This window comes from Kryptolebias marmoratus, linkage group LG19 (assembly GCF_001649575.2).
Source record: "Kryptolebias marmoratus isolate JLee-2015 linkage group LG19, ASM164957v2, whole genome shotgun sequence".
NCBI classification, from domain to species: domain Eukaryota; kingdom Metazoa; phylum Chordata; class Actinopteri; order Cyprinodontiformes; family Rivulidae; genus Kryptolebias; species Kryptolebias marmoratus.
Window position 1 is genome coordinate 9,403,453 of NC_051448.1, and position 26,404 is coordinate 9,429,856.

General features: G+C 39.7%; 1 protein-coding gene across 7 annotated transcripts in view; it reads left to right on the forward strand.

The window, feature by feature from the left end:
- Nucleotides 1–26,404, forward strand: part of utrn (utrophin) — a 176,884-nt gene that overhangs the window by 52,691 nt on the left and 97,789 nt on the right. For 6 of the 7 annotated variants that reach the window (XM_017423258.3, XM_025007463.2, XM_025007466.2 and 3 more), the window contains 6 exons: nucleotides 141–249; nucleotides 994–1,211; nucleotides 1,953–2,070; nucleotides 2,217–2,422; nucleotides 3,760–3,914; nucleotides 3,997–4,186. In XM_017423258.3, the coding sequence (XP_017278747.1) occupies nucleotides 141–249; nucleotides 994–1,211; nucleotides 1,953–2,070; nucleotides 2,217–2,422; nucleotides 3,760–3,914; nucleotides 3,997–4,186 (996 nt within the window). Of the gene's footprint in view, nucleotides 1–140; nucleotides 250–993; nucleotides 1,212–1,952; nucleotides 2,071–2,216; nucleotides 2,423–3,759; nucleotides 3,915–3,996; nucleotides 4,187–9,274; nucleotides 9,475–26,404 lie in introns of those variants that run through there. The other variant, XM_017423264.3, reaches the window with a different exon arrangement.

A 26,404-nucleotide genomic window follows, 5' to 3' on the forward strand; every position in this document is an offset into this window, starting at 1 on the left:
TGAGTTATTATAGTTTAACTGGCTGTTTAATAGAAATTTTAATTGGCTATTTTATAGAAATCTGGATGCCCTTTTTTTTTGTGCACATGTTTTATGCCAAGTCATTAATGAAATATATGTGTGCCTGTTTGTGCATAAAGGGAAAGGTAGAGCAGCTGGCTGCTGATTGGAAAGTCCTGAGGGAATCTCTTCAGGCACCTGTCTCTCCGTGGACACATCGCCAACAAGTTGTCCAACACCAGCAGCTCGGTAAATAAATACACCTAGAAATGAACTTATGTTTGTCTACCATTTACGTATCGCAGTTATGTGTTTACGATTGATTGGGGGAACATAGAGGCTGTGATGCAAACTATATTAAGATAGGCCCTGTGCTCAAATCCCGGACGAGCCCCCGGTGTGTTAGGGCTGGCTCCATACTCACAAGTAAAGGAAGGCTGCACACAAAGTTTAAACAAGAATAATATATTTTATTTTTATCTTAACCCAATAAACCCAGTAGATGAGAAAAATGACATGAAATTTTCTGTCAGTTTGTCAGTAATGTTCTGTGTAGGCATGAGATGTTGCATGTTCAACAACAAAAGCGAAAACGTGTGGTGTAAATTCGGGAAACTCTCTCTGAACCCATCAGTACTTCTCACAGTCCCACTTTAAAAACAGAATTTGACTTTTTGTAGATTCTTCTCAGGACACAAAGTTGTGCCTTTTGGAGTATTTATAAGATCTCAGGGGACACATTTGCAATTTCTTTCTGGTCGTTATATTGAGAGCAAGTCAGTGTTTGATGATAAAAAATACGAGCAACACTGAAACAATCTCTGATGCCTCATTGATCCTGATTTATTGTGATGTTGCTTTCCTCAGGGAGTCTTTGACAACAGCTTCATCGTTCTTCTATTATAAATGTTCCTTTCATCAGTTCTCTTTAAAGCAGCTCTTATTAAAAATATTACTGAGGTCAAACTCGTCCTTTTTTCCTCACTGCTTCAGTGTCTGCCGTGCCCTCCGCCATCCCGATGGCCAGCTTGGCGAGTGAGACCCCCCACCACCGAACCCCGCACTTGCCCGACTCCGTGGCGCCCACCGACCTCAACCAAACCGCCACCGAACTGAACGACTGGCTTCTCCTGATCACCCAAATGCTCAAGTCTAATATTGTCACCGTGGGGGACACGGCAGAGATCAGGACAACTATGGGACGTCTTCAGGTGAGAATTTTGTTCACAACGTCTCAGTTTAGTTTGATCAGTTTGTTTAGAGATATTCCAGGTATGCGCATCAGTTATGTATTACTATGAAAATGCATCAACAGCTTTCCATGTTGAGTGCTCATTTTTTCCTCTGACGCTCATTAAGCAGAAAATGTTTAGGTCAGCTGCCATCCACAAAATAAAACTAGCTGCCTCTAATTGAACCCGTATTCTCACTTCCAAATGCAGCAAGGCAATGGTAGTTTTAGTTTGTACTGCAGCTGGGAGAGGTCTGAACAATCAATCTTTAAGTCTGCAAAATGTTTTTTTTTTTTTTTAAGTCTTTAAAAGAGTCTAAAAAGCTGCTGAATCTGGTGGTAAACTCTTTGAAGAAGGTGACTCTGTAAGCCAACAGCTGACAGTTCTTCCTTTATTTTAAAAACTATCTTTAAAGGAAAGGAAAGAAAAGCTGAGATGCTGAGTCAGTGTGACGCAGCTCTGAAATAAGATTGTTCTTTTATATTTGGTAAAAACAATGGGTTGTCAAAGTTACATAAGTAAACGCTCTGTCTACGAAACACTGCAAATATTAACCCATTGGGACTTGATGCAGTGTGTTTACTTTGTTTTCTGTGTGTAAAGAGCATTTTTAGGTCTTAATGTGTTGAATGAAATGATAGATCTGGTGTTTTTTATACTGATAACATTTTCCAAACCCAGCTCTGGTTTAATCCTGTTTTGTTTTTTTTCTTATTGCAGGTGACAAAGAGTGACCTGGAGCAGCGTCATTCTCAGCTAGAGGACATTTTCACCTTGGCACAGAACATTAAAAACAAAACCTCTAATCTCGACGTTCGCACGTCCATCACTGAGAAATGTAATTTCAAAGCTGGATGATTTTATGTAACATTTATTAGAGAAAAAAACCCAACAGCACAAGAGCTGCTCTTAAAATAGACAAAAAATATCTAAAAATAAACCCCCTTTTCGTTATTAAAGTAAGCGTCTTTTTTTGCCTTTTAGTGGAGAAAGTACGCAGCCAGTGGGACAGCACTCAGCACGGTGTTGAAGCTCGACTCCATCAGCTGGATAACATGATTGTCCACAGCGACCAGTGGGAGGAGAAGAGGAAGGAGGTGAAGGCCCTTATTGCAAACAACGAAGGACGTCTCCACAACCTTCTCCAGCATTCCAGCGATCCCCTGACAAAGCAGCTTGAAGACTGCAAGGTTAGAGCACTTTTTTTTTTTTTTTTTACCTTCTACCCAATTATGTCTGCAGCTTCTTGTACCTGAGGTCATTTAATGTGATTTTGTGTCCTTGTCACGACAGTAGACTAGACATGTACTCCAAGGAATATTTCCTAATGGGAAATAAAAGCCAGACTTGACTCTGTAGCACACCAGAGGTCTTTAGAACAGCCATCTAAGTTTGTACAAGTTAGGGATGAATAAATCACTCATGTGAAGTTTCACTTTGAACCTTAATAACATTCATTTACTCGTATCATCCAGAACTGGATTAACTGAGAGTGTCAGAAAGCTAATTCTGTCTCTTAAATCTGTTTGAGATGTTGCCGCAGCCAAACACTAGAGGGCAACTCAGTTTAACACAATCCAGCGCGCTACGTGAACACACACAGCTCCTGATTTTATCCTGGAGAATAATTGTCTGCTTAAAATTGGGAAGCTTACCTTTTATTTTGAAAGATAGAAGCTCTGTGATTATAATTTTATGAGTCATTTCCCGATCTTAAATGTAAAATCATAATGATTTAGGTCGTATTTAATCATCTTGATTAGGCTGAGTTTAAACAGCGTCAGGAAGCAGAAGAAAAAATTTCAGCGTATTTAGAAGTTCAGTGTTAAGCTTCAAGAACTGGCCTTTGTTTTGTATTTAGCCTCCTGGTCAGCTGCGTTGTGAACACTCTGAAGTCCTTTTTAGCAGGAGAAAAATCAAGTGAAGTAGGCCACACCCCGAACAAGGCAGTTAAAGCATTAGGAGCGATATCCTCTTCAGTTACATTAGACATCATAGGCGAAGTTTCAGACTGGAACCTCTTGATGGAGGGGCAGCTCCAAAACGTGAGGAATTTGCTGTAGCCTGTCGGCATTGCTCACACAGAGGGGACACTGTGTCACATATTTTTGTGAGATTGACTTTAGAAGAGCAAGCTTGATGTAGGATCTGACAGGGCATGAAACTGTGCCGAGCACAGGTTACAGATCTGTGTACCCTCCTCCCCAAACGTCGTCGCAAATCAACAATCCCAGATTTGTCTCCCATAGTTTTCCACACAGTGGAGGGATTTGAAAAGTTAAAAATATATGAATATATAGAAGAGATCACCATTCTTATTGAGGGGTGACGTGGCCTTTATTATCCTTGCATGCCAATCTAATTATCATTAAACGGCACATCAGTGCAAAAATAACTAAAGGTAATAAACTGGAAATAATAAACTCAAGAGCGTCCTTCAAAGTGACTCATAATGTTCACAATGATTAATATCTGAGATATTTTTAGTGGTGTTGGTCTGGTGTCACTGTGCTGTTTGTTTTTACAGGAGGTTTTCCAAACTCTGGGTCAAGACCAGGCCGCAGTTACAGCCTTCAACGAGCTGTCCAATCACCTTTTACGAGAGTATTCTTCAGATGACACCAGGAGGATCAAAGAGGTCACAGAGAAACGCAACGCTGCCTGGAACAGCATCAACAGCAGGTGCGTACGAACTCACCTGTCGATTATCAAAATGACAGGCTGCCACTGCTTTCTAACACGTTTGACATGTTCGTGTTTGCAGGGTGAGCGATCGTCGCATCCAGCTGGACGGTGAGCTGAAGGGAGTCCAGGTGTCTCTCAGGGAGCTGGATTCTTTCCTCAGGTGGCTCCAGGAGGCCGAGACGACAGTCACTGTCCTGTCCGACGCGTCGCAAAAGGAAAATCTGTCTCAGGACTCTGCCCATGTGAAGGAGCTGAGGCGACAACTGGAGGTAGGGCTGGAAAGTGTGTGTGGAATTCATGCACAGGTGCTAACCCATTATCTCAGTGTCGTCCTTCATTAACGCATCCCTCGCTAGCTGAACCAAAGCTGCTGTGTGTGTGTGTACATCTGCGTGTACGCTGTTAGTTAAAGGTGTGTAGATAAAGGGCATACAAAGGGCTTGTGGCTCATTGATCCTCCTGTCCTGTGCAGCTTAGGTAATCAGTTTGGGTGTGTTTTCTCCTCCTCTGACTGGTTTGTCATTTACCCAGACCTCCCCTTTGGGATCATTTGACACACATCATTTTATATTTTATGTAACAGCATAATCCCACAATCATTTTTTTTTGTCTAACTGTTTCAGCAATAATAAGAGGCACAAATCTTTCAGATCTGAAAATAAAACGATCATTTAACTTTTTCATTTCAAAATGGATCAAAGTTTAATGAAAAATGCCCCAGAATAACCATGTGTATGGTGGTTTTATTTTTTTAAGGACTTTGTGACTCTTTATGAAGCCATATTTGGATTTAGTGTGTAGTAAAGACAGTTGTAGTAATCCTTTATTTTTTTTCCATTACACCCACAACCATCTTTAATATAAGTTTTTGTGGTAAATGTGTTCAATAAGTCACTGAGTTGAACTTTAGGCTTAGTCGAAAGCTTGTATCTGACGTAATCTTGTCCCACCAACAGATTGAGTGTTTCTGAATCCGTTGCCGCCCACAGTCTCTCTTTATCCTCTTTATTTCATGACTGGATGCGGTTGAGACTTGATGGATGGGAGTCAGGAATAGAATCTGGGTTAATGAAGCAGAGACAGATGTTAAACCTCAGACGATGAGCGTTAACGCTGCGAGTCGACTGCTCCGCCACGGTTCAGTGTTTAGTTACTTTAATTACAATTATATATATATATTTTTTGCTTTAGGCCATTATCGTTCTGACTTGTGCTTCTATATTAACTATACGAGTGGTGGATAGTAGTCAGGAAAGTGACAAATGTAAATGTGAGGCATTAACTGAAAAATGACAAGGCTGAGAGGCAGGAATACACTCCCTCTGAGGCTGTTATCGTTGATACTCTGATAGTCAGGGCAGCAAAATTCACCAAGTAGTGTCTTGGGAAGTATATTTGGTTTTCGAGCAAAGTTGGATTAGAATCAGCCATGAGTGCCAGTTGAATATCAGCTCAAATGAGATGAAGTTAACTGAGCCCAGCAGCTGGAAATAAAGAGGTTTAAAGGTTTGGATTAGGATTTTTTATCATTTTTATGTTTTTGGTCGGCTGTCATTATGAGTAATTGAGTGCAAACTTGAAAGCTGATGTTGATGGATAATAGATTTTGCTTCACTGACCTCTTTAAAAAGCCTAATTTGTTTCCTTTTGTTGCAAATATAGTTTAACTGTCTTAACACAAGACTGATGTACAGCGTGTGTGTAATCTCATTGTGTGAGAGAAATTAATTGTCTGTAGATTGCACTCTGTAATTTGCATCTTATCATAAATCACCCCTGTCCTTTAATTTGCAATAATCCTCCACAGCCTGAAACATTAAATACAATACCAAAGTGTGAGTATAGAGTCCACCTCATTTTCTGTCATTTCATGGCATGTAATGGTATATTATTTTGTTGAGGCCAGCATGTGGATCGTGGTGCACAGTAGCTCCATCATGCTCAGGCATCATGGAAGGTATTGATATAAAGGCTTCCAGCAGAAATGTACAAAGTGGCACGCGGCTTGACGAGGCGATTTTTATCAGGCCTGACATGTATGGGTTTCGCTCAGGGTTATTGGTTTGTGAACATGTTTGTGTATTGAACAACTGAAACATACTCTTCATTTAGTTATGATCTAGTTATGCCAGTATCATTTAGGCAGAACCAGCAGTGCATTTAGCCCCACATCTAATTTCACATGAAGCAGCCGAGTCGGTAATCTGTGGAATGAGTGCTTGTCTAAACCTTGTCTAAACGGTGCTCTTTAATTAGCTCATCATGATGGCTTTCATTGTGTGTGTGTGTGTGTGCTGGAAGTGCACTATCATGTAAGCAAGCTACCATTTGCCATTTATTTTGCTACTTCTGTGTTTCTTTTCGTTTCTCTAAACTTGGGCAATCAAGTTCTTTTCGTACCACAAATCAAACACAGCATTTGTCTGGGAGAGTCAGTTTAAGCAGACACTGTAATTATGGAGAGCAGTCCGTGTCAGCCTGCTCATCCTCACTTCAAATAAATGGCTCTGGTTGTGGGAGAAAGAGCCATTTTTCAGTTAACTTTTCATGTAAAATTCAGAGAAAGCATAAAAATGTTATAAACACTGACCTGTGTAAGCGGCACCGTGGCTCTGCAGTAACAACGTGGCTGCTTTACGAGGACAGAGATGCAACAGTCAGTTTTTTTTCTTTTAATTGGCTGACTCTGACATCCGATTTTAGCAAAGCTCTGACCTGCTAATTCTGATCGAAACCACTTCAGTCTTTTTCTAGGAACTATAGTTTTCACCAAAACAGCGCCAAGTTGCAGTTTTATCTACCTGTCGCTTGAAATCTACAAATATTTTCCATGTTATTGCATGCCAGACATCAATATATTACTAAAAGCTAACTTTGAGCCTTCTTCACTAAGTAAAAACTTTTTTTTTTTACCAACACAGCGTGAAGTAGCCACTTGGTGACGGTGTGTTCACAGATCAGAGAAATGAACTGTATTTTAATTTACCTCTTAAGGTAGTATTTCTCTGGGCTGCGGCTGTTTGTGACGAGCAGCATGTGTAAAAGAGTCTCCACAATGTCTCCAAACCTTCACAGGGCTTCTCAGTTTCCTCACGTGAGTCGCAGAGGCTTGCAGGCTTGAATTTCGGACGTTCTCTGTTTTGTTTCTGTAAATGACAGAGTTCTAGAGCTGTGCTTTCACACCTGAAGGGAAACTCTCCTCGGACAGAAAGCCTCCAAGCCCACAGCTCTAAATGTCCAGGTTTATACACCGCATCAAAGATGATCAATAGTTGTTGTAAAACTTCTCCAAATCTGCTTATCTTTATTTCAAAAGTGTACTCCAGTAGATCAAATAATAAATATGGAGGCTGCTGCCAAGGTGGGCTCAGAGTGAGCTGTGGGTGGAAGTGGGTAACAAAATAATATGCACAGCCTAGAGTACAGTTTTCAGGCTGTGTAAACAAAAAAAAAAGTCTATAATTTTCAGAAAAATTGGCTGCTCAAAGCACAGCCAAATGGCTCGCTTGTTGTTTGGTCATAAACTCTCAGAATTTAGTGCGACTGCAGAAGGAAATTAGCTAATTTTCTCACAATTTTGAGATCAGTCTCAGTCCAGTGGCATACCACCCTTAAGGATGATGTGTTCACTGACTGTAAAAAAACTGGTGCACCCCTTATCTCTTCAGATAAATAATTTTACCAGATTCATATCTTTTTGTCGCTCTTCGCACCTTCGGCACATATTCACAGATTTAGCTATTTCAGACCCTTCTTAAAGATACATAGAAGCCTTTTATTTGCTCTTGACTTCATCGTTTTACCTGCTCTTCCTGCTGTGCTTTCCTCACTCTGTTCTTGTCTTCATTTCCAGTTCATCTTCTAATCTGACACTACATAAGAAGAAACGCACACGCCGTCTTTCTGACACAGATAATAAAGTTGCAAAGTAGGACAAGTTTTTTGTGGGTTTTTCTCTGCAATTATAGCCCTTCTTTAAATAATATCCTCAGTATTTGTCAACACAGACACCTGCGAAAATTAATTTTGTAGTTTTTGAGGTTATAGGTTTAGAGTATAATTTGCAGTTCCTCACATGACCACTTGGGGCAGGATTTTAAAAGCTAATCTTCATAAACAGACTGCCCATCTGCAGAAACAAACAGTCTGTTAGAAAGATGAGTTAGGTTTCTGTAGCTAATATATTCATTTAAAAAGTGCAGTGTTGAATTTATTTATACATCACTTTTTAAACCATGCTTGACCTGATGCAGAGCTGCTTTCAGAGATGGAGGCTGCTGTGGTCACTACCCACTGGATGTGCTTCATGTTTATTCACATTCATCCTTTTACAGGTCAGCTCTGCCTCCAAAAACCTGGTGACAAGCAAATGACAGACTTAAAGTTTAAAAACAGCAGTTATCATTGTGGCAACAAGTATTTTTTTATTTTCATATATGCAGTCAGTGCCAGTAATTTAAGCCTTCAAACTCCTGAGCCAATCAGGAGTTTTATGTCCGTCTAAGTCACTGAAGTGTGTTAGCTCAGACTGCCAGCACAGAGAATGAATGGGACTAATACTTCAAGGAACCACCTGAAGTAGCTCCTCCTTCTTTGTAACTCTGTTTGCATCTAATTTGTTCTCGCTCAGTCTCCCCCCCTTTGACTTTTATCTCTTTGTCTCTCTCATGTATCGATCTGTCCGTCGCCTGGCGTAATATCATCCTCTCTTCACTGCAGAGACGTTGTTCCTCTTCTTTTCCCGCTGCCGGGTCTCATGTTTCTGTCTCCCTCTCGTTGCTTCTATCGCTCTCTCTGAATCAGAAGCAGTGGGAAAAAAAAAGAAAAAAGTGAGCTGTGTTTGGAGACTCGTTTGGTGTCCAGTGCAACTCGTGCTTTTACCGGTGTCTCTCTCTCTCTCTCTCTCTCTCTCTCTCTCCTCTCCTCTCCTCTCCTCCTCCCAGCTTGCCGGCACTTTCCACTCTTCTCCATCCTTCTCTCCGTCTTCACTTCTCTCTCCTTCGTCACCCTCGCCTGACTCTGTGGGGTGCCCGTCACAAGTGATTTGTTTAATTCTCTTCTGGTTCTGCGGTCGGGGTGCGCGTGTGAATGTCCGCGTGGAGGAGAAAGTGAGTGTCTCGTCTTTGTCCGCTTCATCCGCATCATCATGTGTGTGTGAGTGCATGCTGAGAGACGTGTTTCTAAAGAGAGAGAGAGAGAGATGCTGCTCTAACTGTTTGGTGTGTGTGTTTGTGACGAAACGTGGGGGCATGCTGAGCTGAGTTGGAGTGTGAGCGTGTTTTTTTTTTTTTTTTTTTTCTCTCTTTCTCTCTTTGAGTTGTGTGTGTGTGTATCACATCAGCTTGGCTGGGGTCTGGTCGACTGCTTAGGGAGAGGGAGAACAATATGAGCGGGGTAGGGCAGTGCTAGCATGCGGACCAGGAGAAGGCTGCTGCAGACTTGTGGCAGTCTTAAGATGATGGCCATGGTCCGGACCTCCCTCCAGAAAGTGGTGGTCTTCTTACACAGGCTCCAGAGGATGGCCATCTCCTCGCCGCGGTACCAGAAACTCTGTAAGGTACGTGGAGAGATCCTACATGGAGAACAGAGTTTAGGCTTTTTGTTCCTTTTTAAGTTTCTGAGTTTGTTCCTTTGAGAGGAGTAATATGATTAAGTGTAGAAAAAAAATTTCTAAAGATTTTTAGTTTTTTGCTTTAATCTCTGTGAATCTGCTTTTGTGTGGCTTTTCAGGACATGTTTCCTTGCCTCTATTAATGTCATTGCTTATCACAAATCATGAGCTGATTATAAAGTTTTCTGCCCAGGCTTCAATCCTTTTTTTTTTCTCTTAGTTTTGTCTTTTTATTCAAAAAAGATGATGCTATTTTGGGTCATCTTTCACCTTAAAGGGTGAAGGGTGATTGGTTTTAATATCGGATTCAATTGCCAATTAAGTGGCTTTATTAAAGTTCTTTACTGAGTTTGTTAGGGGGAGGTAATTTCAGTGCCAGCATCACACACAGCCGAACAAGCTGCAGCTGCACATAGTCATTTTAAAAAACCTTACAGACTCTGTTTCAGCCTTTTGTTCAGCTGTATTGATTTTCCCGTAGAGAAAATGACCACTGATGCGTGCAGTTCTTTTATATCCCCGCAGATCATCACTAAACTCTCTGTTTTGCCATACAACGCCAACATGCCCTCGGATTGAGGGCACAGGGAACCAGCTGTTGAGATTTGGCTTTACGCTGGAAAAGGAAAAAAAAAAAAAAACGAACCACAAGCTTTGGCATCAGAGGAGTTGAGAACTAGTTTTGTTTTGAATTGAATCCATCTTTAAATCTGTTGCTGTGATATGTTCCAGCTTTAATTCTCTGATTGATTGCCTTTTTATTTTTTTTAAACAAATTGTGTTTGTGGGTAAAATCTACCTATAATTCTCTCTCCTACTGTTTAAATTTATTAAAAAAAGGTAATGAAAAAAAGGAGTGAATAGAGAGATGGTACAAGGACTAAACTGCCTGAAAGTCATAAACAAAACCTTTCAAAATTCGAAGCATTTTTTTTGCTTTCTGTTTTAGTTTAATTTCCAGCCCTTTTAACAAGTTTTTTGACAAAACAGTTTATCTTCTCCTGTCCATTACCTAATATGTGAACATTAAAAACATTCATTAAACTTTAGGGTCGCTCATTTGGCTCCATTCAGTGTCCATCGGAGCCCAACCTACCTGGTTTGTGGCCCTACTGGTGGGAGGCATCAGTCATTCTGCACCCAATTACCCTCCCCTGGGTTGCATCAGTCACTCCAGCTTTGTTTGGCCTTCCCTGGGGGCATCAGTAATGCCAGGATGGTCCTACCTCCCTGGGGTGCCCTCGCTGGCTGCCTGTCTGGAACAGTAACTTCCTGATGGATTTGCAGATTTGCAGATTTGCATGGGGACTCATCCTTTTGAGTTTGGCCATTATTCTGTTTTAGGCAGCAGAGATGCTAAAATATTGTATGTATGCTTCAGGGACAAAGATAGAATTAAAGTAATGACCACATATTTGTTATTTTCTGGCCATTCTGACTCGCTGATGCTTTATTTGCGTATGTGTGCTGATACACTCCCTCAGCAGCACTTGGCTGGCCTTAAATCTAACATAAAATCCTTGTGAAGTCCCGATCGCTCCTTTTTGTCAGCTTTTGGCCTGGACTCGTTGCTGGCCTGTCTTTTCTCCTTTAGTTTGTTTGCAATTCTCCAACAGGACTAGTCAATTGGTGAATAGTAGTGCTGAGTGACATGCCTGTTTCATTTATAGTGAGCCTTACAGAGGAGTCCTCGTGGCTCTGCTGCGTCTCCATGCTTTGAATCAGAGAATTGGCTGAAAGGCCTACCGCTCTCCAGAGGAGTGTCCTCCTACTCTCATTACTGTGGCACTGGTTCAGACTCTGTGTAAGTGTGAGTGAAACAAAGCCCACTTTAGAAACAGCCCTGAATTACTGATAATATGCACTCATGCTTTGTCTTTTCCTGCTTTTTCAGCGACACTTGCTTTGGCCTTTGGGCTCCGAACTCTGTGCACCTTTGCTCCCGGCTCCCTGCTGTCCCCTGGACATGTGACTCAGACACGGGCATGAAGCCCAGCTTCCTGACCTCCCTGTCCTTGAATTTCACCAGGATCCTCAGGGTTATTAGCAAGTGTTAGCACTAGCAGTTGGAGCCTCGGGAGCTGGCTAATATAACCTCCATTTACCCCCGAAGTATCTTGGCTCTCCCTCAAAATCGCAGATATTTTCCTTCACACTTCTTTGGACACTTGAGGTTGCGGGCGTCAGCGCTCTCTGTTCTCACACTCAAGTACATACAAGCTTCACTACATGCACTTATCAAATGAGCCACAAGCAGAATTATGGGGTAACAGATTCATAAATGCAGGTAATTTAAACCCATTATGGCGTCATTGAGAATGAAAAGGAACAATAAAGGAAAACGAGGATGGGACTTCTCTTCTAGTCAACATTTCATGTAAATCACAGCAGATGGACTTCTTATTAGCAGAAAATATGATGTAAAATGGTTCCTAAATCACCTCAACACCCAGAGTTAAGCTGCTCTCCTGTTCTTACTTCTGATAGAAGGAATCAAACAGAAAATCTTGTCCTGTGATTGAGTATCAGCTCCCTGGAGTCTGAAGAAATATGTACTTGTATATTTGATGGCATTAGATGCAAATATAAATGGACAGAAAACCATTTACCTTTCCTGACAATGTCTTGTCTCTGTCTGTGTCGTATTTGTCTCTCCCACACCCAGTAAACCCATTTACTGAGCCAGAAATGCTTGTGTGTGTGTTGACTTTGTATCTGTGTGTGCTCTACAGTGATGGATTTTCTGCACATACTTCCATTAGTGAATTCCAGGCAAAAACGGCAAGCTGAACCCGCTAATGCCTGTGTGGTTTATTATCACGTGCTCTTCGAAAGGCTCCCTAACCGCTTGGCATGGGATGGAATAACAGGAAAAGACAAACATGTTGTCATCCTCAGACAAATGGATGCACAAGTGCATTTATATTGTGGTTGCTTAAATGTTTCCTTTAGTGTTTTGAAAGATTTCAGCGTTAAATAATGTGACAGATTTTGGTTTTCTAAAGAGCATATTTTCTCTAACATTTAGATGAATGTGGAGACTAAAATCATCAGGAAAAAAATTAATTGAGCTGAAAAATTCAACTGTCAACACTAAATGTATTTTAATCAGAAAATATAAGATGTTAAGAAAAAGCTCAAAGCATAATGGTTCATATTAAAAGGTCTAGTATTCCTTGAAGGAAAGCATATCACCAGTCACATTTAATGCCAGAGTTTAAACTAAAATCACCATTTGATGAGATAAAATGGAGTTACAGCTGTTTTGATTAAAGCTTGTAAATGACATTATACACAATCTCATATGACTCTGTGGGATCTCACAAGATGTGATTGGACTTGGAGTATGCGTTGAAAATGACTCTCAGCTACTACAACACCAAATTTTAGGTCAGTATCTGTAAATATGACAGAGTTATAGGCATTTTTGTGTTGGCTAAGGTCAACTAGTTGTTACGGCTATCTTGAATGGGGGTGACCTCAAAAATGAATTGGTTATAGAAGTACATCTAGTGATTCTGAAAGGTTCATTAAGATCTGTCTGCTAACAAGTCACAGTCGACTCAACAGATCTTGTGGGATCAGTTAGCGCTCAAAGTATTCAATGAAAATGACTTTCAGCTCCAACCACCGCAATTCTTGGCTCAATATTTGTGATATTTCCTGAGTTATAGCCATTTTTTGTATTTGTTTAGGTTGATTAGCTGTGGCAGCCATCTTGAATCAGGTGAATCCATAAATAATCAGTTGTAGATGTGCACCCATTGATTGCTTTCTGAGAATTTTATTAAAATCTGTCCACTGCTTTCTAAGATATTTTGCTAATGCTGTAGAAAAACGAACACACACGGAAAACACACAAAGACACGGGCATAAACTTGGCTGCGAGCAATATTAATCCGTATTGTGGGTATTCAGTGCTTTCTGCCAGGTTTAATGTATTCCAGGTGGTCCTCATGAGGTAATGATGCTCAACCTTAGTGTTAGTGAAGGACTTTTTTTTTCCCCCAGAGCACCTTAATGTGTCTGACATTGTGTTCTATGTTCAGGTTCTTCTTTTGTGTGCTCACACCAAGATGATACACAATAGAAATTCAAATAACCTACAAACTTAGTGGAAAAAATTTCAAGTGCATCAGTGTCCCCCTCCCCCCTTCTAGGTTTTTCTCGGTGTCCTGTCCGTCTCTCAGTAAATGTTAACCAGGCTGAATGATTCCTTGAACATGTTGACCCGAAGTCAGTGAGAGACAGGAGGCGATCATTTTTGTTGCCAAATAGAAGCCTGCCTGACCTTCCAGCTGTCTGTTTCCACTCTCATTTACCGTTTGCCCGAAAGAGTCAGGGTCCAATCCAGAGAGCAGAGTAAGTGGTGGAAATAAAATGACTCGTGCGATAATTTTTCCTTTCCCGCTCCTTCTTTTATTGGCTTGACAGTCAATCTACAGGGACAAGGTCTCTGCTCCAGTGTCCCCACCCCCCCACCCCATCTCCCTCTTCTGCCAGTATCTATGGTGAGCACACGACCATAGTGCTGACTCACAGTTCATATTGTGTTTTTTTTCTCTCTTTGTGTGCACATGTACCTGCACCTCTGTGGCGCAGACAAACATCACTTCTTCCTATTTGAGCAGAGATTACGGCGTGTAATCCTCCCACAAATACACACAGACACAAAGTCGCTCAGCTGAAACCCTAAGGAGAATAGTGGTCAGAGGAGCATTAACCAAATTACTAATCAAAAAATTTTACATAGAAAAATGTATTGATTAGCCCTCCTCTCCATGCGTCCCAATACCTCGCTCTTCCTGTCAGTTTACCTGCATAAACGTCAACGCTGACTTTCTCCCACCTCTGGACATTTTCCCTCTCCTGTCAGGGATAATTAATTCTTTAAAAAGAAGTGGAACATTTGCTGGAAGATAATGTCTGCTCCTGCTGCACTTCAGCGGTTTGGTGTCTTAATTCTGTGCCTCTCGCAGCCTGAATTAATGTTGGATTTCATTTGTTGTTTTTTTTTGTGGGAAGAAACGAGGCGCATTTCTAATTATTTAGCTCTCCTCAAATCTTTTATTCACATCAGAGGGAGTGCCTTTGTTCTGGTGCACATTGTTTCTTTATGTTTTCGTTTGTGTAGAGGCAAAGATTTCTGTGAACTCTGTGCAAAAAACTTTGAATGAACTCAAGTGCTTTTTTTTTTTTTCTTCCTTTTTTTAAGCCGACAAAAATGATGCAAACTCTGATGCAATAATTCATGTGTCTTCTCCACCTCCTGTCACTATTCTGCTTAGTATTAGCAATTTCCTTAAAAACATCCATATGTAGCACAATTTGGCTTACATCATCTTATTTCTGTCTATTCCATCATCTAGTTCTCAGATATCACTCTCCTCACATTTATGTTTATCTCCCGCCTCTAAAAGGCAGAGGCTGAGCGATGATGTTTTTGTCTCTGTGTGTGTTTTAGTCTGCACCGTATGTCATGAGTCACGAAAGGGATTTTATTGAAACTTTCAGAAAGTTATCATTTGATATGCATCTACAACTGATAAGCCTTTGTCCAACTTGATTCAAGATGGGCAAAGCAAATACAGCAAACACAAACTCAGCCAGTGTTGCAGATGTAGAGCTAAAATTTGGTGTTGTAGTAGCTGAGCATCGTCCTCAACATATACTGTGAGCACAAAACATTAACATAACATAAAACCGTGGCATTAACTGTTAGTGTCAACCTTGTTTGTTAGCAGAATATCTCATAAACCATTGCACAGATTTCAATAAAACTCAGAAAGTAATCATTGGTGCCACTCAATGGAGCAGCTGTTTGTTTTTTAAGCAGTAAGACAGATGCTTGCTATGTTTATTGATTATAATTGTACTTTGTTACAAATAGTTTGTTAAAAATGAATAAATAACTTTGATGGGATTTGAATCCCAGTCTCCCACATGCAATATTCATTAGATCAACTAATCATCCACTCTGAATGGTATCATTGTTTGGTCTTTACATCAGTTAAGACACACTTACATCCCTGAATTTGTTCCTTTTTATCACATTATCAGGCACACATGATTGGCTGTACATCTACAATTGATGAACTTTTGGAGTAAACCCAATTGAAGATGGCCACCACACCTTAGCCAACACAAAAATGGGGATGATGCCATGAGTTTTACAGACCTTAAAGCTAAAATTTGGTGTGGTTGTCCCTGATTGTCATTCACAACACATACTCCAAATCTAACAGATCACATGTTCACAATGTTATTTCCAAGGTTTGACTTAAACAACTACAACTCTGAGATAATTTTACGTTGAGAAATGACAGTCTAAAACTCTGGCATGAAAGATGTTGGGCGATATGCATTCCTTCAAGGAATGCTGGGTCTTTAATTGACTTCTGTACCCCTCACCTATCTTCAGCCCATTTTTGTTTGTTTCCTAGATGAGCTAATATTCTACTTGAGTGTGCATCAATGCCACACTTACAAAGGAGGTCAAGCTGTAGCATTTAAAGTTGTTTTTTCTGACATTTAATTTAAAACTTTGGAATTGAATTCAATCAATCATTGCAAAATTTTGCGTGTTTGTGCATCTTCTGTGAATCCATGCAGATATTTCTAATCTGTTTTCTTTTTCCTACTACTGAAATAGAGGAGTGTTTTTGTTTTTTTTACTCAAAGAAAATCTCTATTCAATCAATCAAGTCATTTAATTTTTCTGTCAGTTTGGCACATTTTTTTTTAACAAGAAGCGTATTCTCGTCTTTGCTGTCAATGATCTAAGAGAAAGCAGAGGGGATAAACAGTGAGAATTTTGGCTAAAATAAGAATATGAGAAACAGCAAGAGGAGAAACGGCAACAACAACATTGCCCTCAGAGATATGTACTTTAATGTGACAAAAACAACTGGAAATGGATTTCACTGTTATATCACAGGGAGATTAAACATAAATCGTTCTATATATAGACTGTAATCTGCAGGAGGCAGAAGCATGTCAGCTTTAAATGCCACAGGAGAAACACAACCGAGAAAAATACGAGGTGTTAGTAGCAACGCAAGTGTGTGGTGTAAAGAAACTCGTACAAAACCCTTAGAAAATAATCAGTAGATTTGATCTACAACTGATTAACTTTTGGAGTCAACGTTATTCAAAATGGCCACCACAGCTAGTAACCTTAGCAAACACAAACATGGTTTTACAGATAATGAGGTAAAAGCTGGTGTGTTGGTAGCTGAGAGTCATCCACAACATCTACTTCGAGCTTTGGTTAAAACTTTAGCATGGATGGCAGCGAGCGGTACGTATTCATTCTAGGAATGTTACTTTTTAATTTATTTTGAGTCAGATCTGTTGAATGATGGACTCTGACTTAATAGTTTTTTGATCATGGAGTTGAAAATATTAATGCATTAAAGAAGATATGATGACAAAAACCAAAATCAAAAACAAAACGGAGCATCAGAAAGGTTGACAGGTGCCGTCTCTAAAATACTGTGATTGTTGCTTCAGTGTGAGTCAGCATTAAGAAATGTTTGATCACTTAAATTTGGACCACAGTGCTCTGCGAGAATTAAACCTGATCTGCATACCATCAAATGGAAAAAAAAAATGGTTGGTGTTAGTTTGGATTTGTGAAAAAATATTAGACGCCATCTTGTCGTTGTGAGTCAGCAAGTGCAAAAAAATGACCTAAATTTCCCCTTTAGGAGGGCAGTAACAATTTTCAACAACTTCTGTGTGATGTGCTTTTCCAATCACACTAAATTGCGCACCATTAAATTTCTAAAATGAATGGTTTGCACTTAAGAAACCTCTTTGTATAAATTCCACTTTTTATCTGCCTGAACGTAACTGTAAATCTACTGCTGTCAGTTAAAACCGATTCCTTCCAACCAAATGTTCAAGTCTGAGTCAGTTTTCCAGAACCTAAATAAATAAAACACCCCAAAGGTCTCAGCCCTGATAGTCAGGATGACATAACCCAAAAAAAAAAAAAAGAACTGGAGCAGTGTTTGGAGTAAAATCGAAAACTTTATCAAGACAAGCGGCTTGTTGCAGGTGTAGTTTCTGCTACAAACAAGCATTAAATTAGAGTGTCCTTTTTTTTTACTAAAGTGGTTTAAAGATCAGACACATGACAGCTCCGTGTGACATGACGGGAGGATCAGTGTGAGCAATAAAAATGACGGCTCAAAGCAAGCCTCATCTCCACTCCGGTTATACTTTCACACATCGGACTGCAGACTTCAAAGAAAGCTCGGAGCCGGCTGAGGCGACAGGGAATCAAATTAGATTTACTACAGTGCTCAAGTGTGGGCGTTCATTGGTTCAGTGTATTTCAGAGTTAATATACAAACGTGTGAGGGGGGGAAAAAAAGTCTCTTCCTTTTTTTTTTCTTTTTATTTTAGTGGAGATGAGCCTAGCCTCCCTGAGAAGAAAGCAAAGACAAAATCTGATGGAAAATACTTCATGACAGAAATGGAGAAAGCTGCTGAGTGGATGTGTTTTTCAGAAAAAAATAGACATGAGAATGAATGGATGTAAACATGATTTTTGAGAAGGGTTTAAAAAAAAAAAAATAGAGCGAGTGAGGATCAGGTGATGGAAAAACCAGGGGAAGATGAAACGAGAGACCAGAAACCAGAAATGGACTTTTTCATTTTAGAGGTCTATCAGGCCCCTGGAGAGACTATTGCACATTCATGGATTCAACCCAAGACCAAAGAATTTTATTAGGTCGGCCATGAAGCGAACATTTTATTGCTTCAGTACCTGAGTTTCTTTATTTTCACTGAACGAAAAAAGAAATATCAACAACGCCTAAACGCATATTCACCCTGTTTATCTTGATGAATGTCCTCCTTCTCTCTTTGTTTTTTTTTTTTTTTGTCCCCGTCCCCTCCTTCAGTGTTTGCGTGGGGGCAATATATGCGTGTGTCAACTTGCGTCTGCTAAATATCATCGGGATTAGTGCTGGAGGCTTAATTAAAAAGCAATTACCTTTGGTCGCTGTGGGCGATGCTTGGCGGGGGGAAAGTCTGCTAATCTGAAGAATGGTGTGGAACTCCTCACCATGCGACACACTCTAAAACACACACGCACACACAAATTGCGCAATTGTCTACAGAATTAAAGAAGGATTAAAGCGATTGTTAATTAGTGAAGTGGGTGACAACTGAGAGGGTAGAATAGGGACATTAGGGTCAGATGGGCTGCTTTCCCCTCGGCTCATGGCCTCTGTGTGTTTATTTATTAAGTTAAGTGGCCAAATGATATACCCCTGAAACCAAGTTAATTTACTGCGACAGGCTTGCGAGCGTGCTCCTTCTGTCCATCTCCTGCTCTCATCTCCTCTGACACATTAAAGCGTGGTTAGCATCTGAGAAGATTTTTATATTTTAAGCTTCCAGTTAGAAGTTGCTACTGACAGTAATTAAATAATTTCACAGAGACTGTCCTTAAATAACCCACAATGGCGGTATCATTTGTCATGCAGTTAAAAATGGGCTTTTAGGCAAAGGTTGGGGGCAGATTTTAGTTTATTGTTTAGGATTTTAAAGGAATAGTTCGGGCTTTTTAAAGGCAACAGGCGATTTATTTATTTTGCCCACTACAGTAAGATGAAGGCAGACAAAAATGTGTTTTGCCCGTGTGTTCATGTGTCTGTCTGTCAGCCAAATATCTCATGAACAAGTAGATGAATCCTAATCAAACTGGCCACAATTAATTATTGGACGTACATCTACAACTTATTAGTCAATTGTACAGATAATGACCTAAAATCTGGTGTGACAGTAGCTGAAACGGATCCCCCCAGGTCATATTTTGAGCGCTAACAGATGGTGCAAGAACTTCAGCCAATAATTATTTAATATTTGTCTGTCTGTTAGCAAAATAAATAATGAAACACTTGACCAATCTTAATGAAACTTTCAGGAAATATTTATTGGATGTACATCTATACCTGATCACCTTTCGTATCCAACCCAATCAAGATGGTCACCACAGCCGACTGAGATTTGAAAACACAAAAATGGCTAAAATTCAGTAAATAGTACAGATATTGTGCTCATTACACAACTTAGGTTTGAGTCCAACAGTGAATGTCAATTTGTTTGTTAGCAAAATATCTCATGAAGCCCTGGATGGATTTTAGTGAAACTTTCAGAAAAATAATCATTGGATGTGCATCTACATCTGATTAACTTTTAGAGTCAGTCCAGTCTTACATGGCTGCCGCAGCTAATCCATAATATCCAACAAAAAATGGCTTTAACTAGTTAAATTTTACAGATATCCAGCAATTTAATGTTGTAGTAGCTGAGAGTCAAGAATCAGTTTAATTCCTAACCTTTCATTTAAGGTACAGCGTGAACACACAGGCCTTGGTCAGGGTTAACGACTCGGTTTATGGTGTTATTAAGTTGTGTTAACCCTCGCGTTTGACTAATTTGAGGTGCTCATTAGATTGAAATTCTGAACCGCTGATCATTATTTTCCAACAAATACAACTTGGAAAAATACACTTACTGAAGCCCACAAAGATCATTCCACCTTACTGAAAGAATATTTCTGTAATTGTCCTCTGTCCTCTGCCCATCCTGCATCACTGTCTATTTATAGCTCATTTTAGGCGTCACCCAGCCAGCCAGCACTATGGCAACTAAATGATTGACAGGACAATCGATTAGCTGAGTCTCTCTTACTCTCTCCCTCCTTCTCCCTGACCTTCCCTCTGACTGTCGCGCTCAGCTCGTTGCGATGTCTGCGGTCATAAGTCAGTTTGGATGGCCTTGTGCCTCACTGTTAAATGTCCACTCGAAAGCAAAGCCCACAGAGGGGACATGGGAACAGTTTTAGGACTACAGAAACTGATTAAAACCTCCAGGCTTTGTGACTGGATGATGCCTGTAGAAATGTGATTTAATCAACTTTCTTTGCACTAAAATGCTCAAAATTCAGAGCAGAAAGGAGGTCGTCTGTGGTGATTTGAGAGATCAGAATCTACAACAAAGACCTGACGTTTTCTGGTGACATTCCCATTGGGATCTCCTGTTGTGTTATTGTCCTTTCAGTTGATTTGGATGCAGCAGGAATACAATGATGGTTGTCCTATAATCCAATTGTTGCTTTTTTAATAAGATTTGAACATTTATCATCAAGTATATAGGTCTCCAGTGTATGCAGCATACAGGTCAAATGTTTTACGTTTCACAACGGGATAATTCCGTATTAAAATCCTTTGCAGAAGTTTGAACATCACCTTCTGAGTTTTCCGAGCTGACTTATTTCCATAGTTTACCTAATGCGCCCCTTACACACAGACCTCTTAGAATATCCAGTGTAAAGGCGGTAAATTATTAATATAAACAACAAAGAAGCAAATGTTTTCAAATAAATTCTGCGCATTTTTTTTAGATTTTTCTTGACATGTTGCTTCGCTGCGACAGTATTTTTTTTATTCCCGTGTCTTTTGTTCCTTTTTTTTTTTTTTTTTTTTTGCAAAAAGATTTTAAATTTTTAATGTTTCTTGAGAGCACGGAGAACTTACTGAATCAAGCTTACTGTGCCTCAAGATCAGCTGAAGTCTGTCACATCTGTCGGAAAGTTTCTGCTGTGGGAATTTGCTGATATAAATATTTTTAGGTCCCTCCGTGGATGCATCTTTCTGTTCATGTTTACTTTACTCGAGTTATGCTATTTTTATTTATTTTTTCAATGCACCTGCTCCATTTTTTGGGGTTTAACAAGCCGCATTTGTTACATTTCAGTTTATTTTCTCAGGTGGTTTAGGTTTACTAAAGCCTTCTATTAATTTCCAGCAACCAAAGAGAAGTAAAACAGTATTTCTTTTTTTTTTTTTTAAAGTTTTATCTCAAGCCGTATCCCTTAGCTCCTCCTGAGGTGTTGTGAGATGTTTTCAGGAAAACTTGTTCATCTCTGCCTGAACTTATTTCATGCAGCAGTTGTAACGTTAATGTAAAGCCAAACTTTTTTTTATTTTGTTCTTTTTTTTTTTTTTACATAGAATAATAAATATACCCCGGACAGGAAAATTAGCTTTGGTTACAAATCAAACTTATAATGACTGAGGAGTTAAAACATTAATCAACGATCTGGAACATGGATGGAAACGTCATCTGATTCGTACTGGTACACAAATGCACCACTCAAATATACTAGACTGAAGAAAACAGTCCTTAGATGTATTTAAACTCTGGTTTGATGAGACTTTTCATTGTTTAATCTCTGCCCTTAGCACACAGGAACAGAAATTGCTTTAACTTCATAGAATGATCTTGTGCAGATTATCGAGCAGATTCTTCAGACCGTGATTCTTTGACCGGACTGTTCCGAGCAGTAATTGCAGTTGTAATGAACTTGACGCTCGAATGTCAGCTCCCGCTACGTTTTAATGTCCAGCCGAAGCTCTCCTGGGCCTAATTGGAGCTTCAGTGTCATTTCATGAAATGAAACGGTTGAAAGTTTGATTGGATTTCTCCTGGTTCACAGAATTGCCATTATAAAGGATGCCGGAATGATGTGCTGTGTCACTAAACTGCTTCTGGAAGCTACATTTCTAAAAGGACAGATTTGGAGTCCTGTGATGGAAGATGACTGCAGGATCTGTCTGTAACATGACTCAGTTTTCTCTGTTTTGTTGTGACTTTCACCTGTTTCTATTCTCCATTTCCCAAGCATAGCAATCACAGAACATAGCGCCTATTTTATCGCTGTCATCTTGTTTCATTTTCTATCAAAGCTTTCTTGTGAATGTCCTGTTGTACCTCAGTGCCTTTTAACCGTCGGTGATGCGGCGCCACACTTCTTTTTCCTGTTTCTGTTTACACGTCTGTGCTGAAAGGCCCTGGACTGAGGTTGATAGTAAATCAATTTAGAGCTCTAACTGTTCCATAGATGTGTCACTCATCACCTAATTGCTCAGTTCACTTCAATTAAACAAAACAAACACCCCATACGCACACATACATTAACTCTTGTTGCCGCTGTGTTTCTCTGACCAGGTTGTCAGAAAACAAGCTGGACTGATAAATAACTTTACCAGCTGGTGTTTGCCGATGCTGATCTGCTGCGCAGTCGAGATGTCATCACTCGTTTTCTTTTTATTTCCATTGTTGTAATCTTTCCTTCCTCTGTCTGCTGCTGGACTCGGGGACTATCATGTTAATGCCACGCTGACATTTACATGTAGCTGCTTAGGTGTTTTTATTTATTTTTTTCAAGCCACTACAGATGGAGTGTTGCTCTGAGCACAGCTTAATGCTTTTCTGCAATATTAATATACTAGAATTTATTTTGAGACATTTGCTCCTTGCAAAATGCCTCAAGTTTAAATTTAAATGCTGTTTTTTTTTTTTTTAAATTCAGATATAAAAACGAGTGCTTCTAATGTGTCTTTGAAGAAGTAAATGTACATATATAGTTTTATTTTCATTTTGTATTCATGAGGCCTGTCTCTTAGTGATACACAGAATGGATTTTGGACACATTAGTGATCGGAGTGATTCATGCAGTTTGAAATTGCACATTTGCTTTATATTTTATGGAAATCAGTTTGAAACTCTCACAGCAACATTAAAATTTAGCCTGAGGAAAGCTGTTTTGTGATTCCCCCCCTACACACACACAAAGCTTCATGGTCGAGGGCTTCTTTGATCTGTAAAATACACTCATTTGTAACGGGAACAATGCTGTACGTTTGTGCTGGGAAGTGAATATTGAGATTCTGTTTTTACATTTTTGGGTTTCTCCATGCTGCTGAACCGGAGTTGGTGTGTCTGTAGTTCAGTTACTAGAATATGTTTTTTATTACTTTTGATTTGTTTCTGACGCACTGTTGCATCAAAGAGAAACGTCAGGGGATTTACCTGTTGTATGAAAACCTGAAAACAGCATTAAAATGCTGATTTCTTGTTATAGATGTTTTTCCGAATTTGCTGCCTTTGGCTTTTATTTCATTAAAGCCATTTCATTAAGCTCTCTGACATTTACTTAAAATATACAGGTTTAATTGCAGTGTCATTAAAGGAAAAAAACAAATGGATAGATATCATTTTGTGCACATTTTATTGCTTTAAGTGAGTCAGATGATGATTGTCATCCTGCTTTTTCTTGGCATTTCGATTTATTATTGTTTATACAATGTGTATGATGATGTAATTGGCCTTTGGATGATTAACTTTATTATGTTTGTGTGTTTCTTTGCCCGTCTGGTAACTAAATATCTCATGAACCAGCAAACAGATTGTAATGAATATGTTAGTTTGGTGAAATTTCTATGGAAAGTTTTCAGGAATTTACTGGAAATTTTCTGCCCCTTTGCAGCAACTGCTTCGTTTTTTTAATTCAAAAGACGCAGAAATGAAATTTATTTTATTGGCAGAACTGTATTTAACAATCAATATCCGGGCTCTTTCTTTTGTGCTAGAAACCTGACATAATAAGCTTCAGTTGTGTACAGTTTATATTACAAACCTATAATTTCACGAGTAATTTTCTCTGAAGATTTGATACATATTTAGTCGTCATTGCACAAACGCTGACACCAATTTTTATGGGCGTAAGTGCATAAGCCGAACCTGAATTTAATGAGGAAATCTCACTTTTTGTATTCGTATAAATGAGCAGTTAAAACAAAAACCACTCATTCTTGTTTGTTTGTGCAGCTTTTTTAGTTTTGCTCCTGTAATTACTGTTTTTCATTCATCAACATGTGACGGTAAAATCGAAGAAAGTATCCCAGCAGTTTGTTTCTATTTTGCTCTAATTAGTTCATCTGCAGGAAGAAGCACTACTCTATGATTAGGCCTGACTATGCTGCAGCGGTACATTGCTTTCTTTTTTTTTTTTTACTGGACAACAGTGTAAATGGAGAAAGACGAGCCTCACTGCACTTGTCCTGCAGCTTTCAGTGCATCTCTTTTAGAGTCTGAATCAATAGTTTTCTCTGGATGAGATGCTCGACAGTCCTCACTATTATTGTGCATCATAGCCTTCAGTACATTTGCTCCTCGTGCTCGATTGTATGTTGTTTGCGCCGCGTTCGCTCTCGGCAAGATCTGCTGTTTGCGTCGCGTCAGTTTTAAATCCTTGGAGCATCTTAATGTGTCTAAAGAGTGCCCCGTCAGGGAAAAGTGGCCAAGCGGAGAAAATGAACGGTCAGTGAGTTATGCGTGCGAGTTTCAAACGCGACTCCCAACTTCGCCCGCGCCATGATTTACAGATCGAGCTTTAAGTCAAGCCAATTACCGCATCACGGCTCTCCCAGTCGGGGTTAAGTGGACTATTGGAGAAACTCGGGGCGTAAATCACACCCTGCCGTCTGACTCGCAGCGGGTTTGATGACCGAACATGGCGATTGTGAGGGGAGAATAATGGAAAAAATAAGTGCAGAGAGGTGCGCCTTTAATGCGGTTATAGAAACATAATCCACTTTAACTTGGATTGTAAAGCAAGAGCGGGGATGACATCAATAGTAACTCAATTATTGTATTTTTTAAATTATTATTTTCACTCAGCCTCCTCTTGGCGTCTCTGCTTTCTCAGCCGAGTCTAATATGGGCGAGGCCGTCACAAATTTGTGTTTGGAAGATTTGTGATGGTAAGCAAATATCGTCCACAATGTCCTGGATTCTTCAAAGCACGTTGTTATTATTTTATTATTTTTAGCCTCGTACTGGGTTCAGTTACAGTTTGCTTTCATCAGCAAGGACAACTCATCAGTTCAGGCTTCATTAAAACAGAGGAAGTGTTTTTATAAATAGGTTGAGCTCCTGCCTGTCAGAAACGTGTGTATGATTTAACTGCGTGCAGAATGGATAAGTTGGACTGAAGAACTGCTCAGATGTTGTCCATCCGTAGTAGCATTTGTGTCATAAATCTCTTCATTGAAGCGTTTGAATACTTTTATTCATTCTGCAGTTGTAAATTAGTCATCCGTGGGAGTTAACCCACATTGCTCAATAACTTCATATTACTCATATTTTTTTGGACTTTTTTTTTTTATTTGATCATTTTATCTCCCTTCACCTCTCTGGTTTTACGTACGATCAATGGCTTTTACACATTTGGTCAAATCACTGCAGCTTCTGTGCTTTACTCTGTTTTTGTGTTTTAGCACCAAGTGATTACCTCTTGACACCTTTTGGTTACAGCTTATGAAATCTGTCAAGGCTACAAATAAAACTGAGGAAACAAAAGAAGCTTTTCAGTGAGTCAGTTGTGGCCTTTGTTTTTCTTTTCCTTTTCGTGCATCTGAAGCTACACAGGGTTGGAGGAAGGGGTTAATCGGGTGGTCAGGAGGTGAGCAGCTGCTGACACTAGTCGTACCCTTAAATGCTAACCAAATGCAAATCATGTCAGAATAGAAATGGCTGCTGGTGGCGATTACTGCCACTTAAAAAAGACCTGCATAGAAAATTTTGATGTATTCTCTGCTGTGTTCTGCATTAATAGAGCTCATCAGTGATGGAAAGGAATAATGACCTTAAAGGCCCATTCATTGATGGTGTTCTCTTCCACTGAAAGAACGATGAGTTGATGAAGCCCTCAGGGTCACATTTACTTCGTAGTCGAGCATTTAAATTTTTTTGTTGGTTATATGCTGCATGGGATGAAAACGTCTGCTTCTTGGCCTCATCCTTTATGCAAGTTCAGACTTAAAATGCCCAAACAGTTCATGTTCACTTGCTGGTCAATTAGCCAAACTGTTCCTTATCACAGCTGGAGCTTATTGTCCTCGACTCCAGCTGTGCTTCTGTGTTGAATGCCACACAGAGCTGACACGTCTATATGTCACTGATTTAGCAATCACACTGTTTTTCTTGTTTTTGATTTTTTTCGTACTTTATT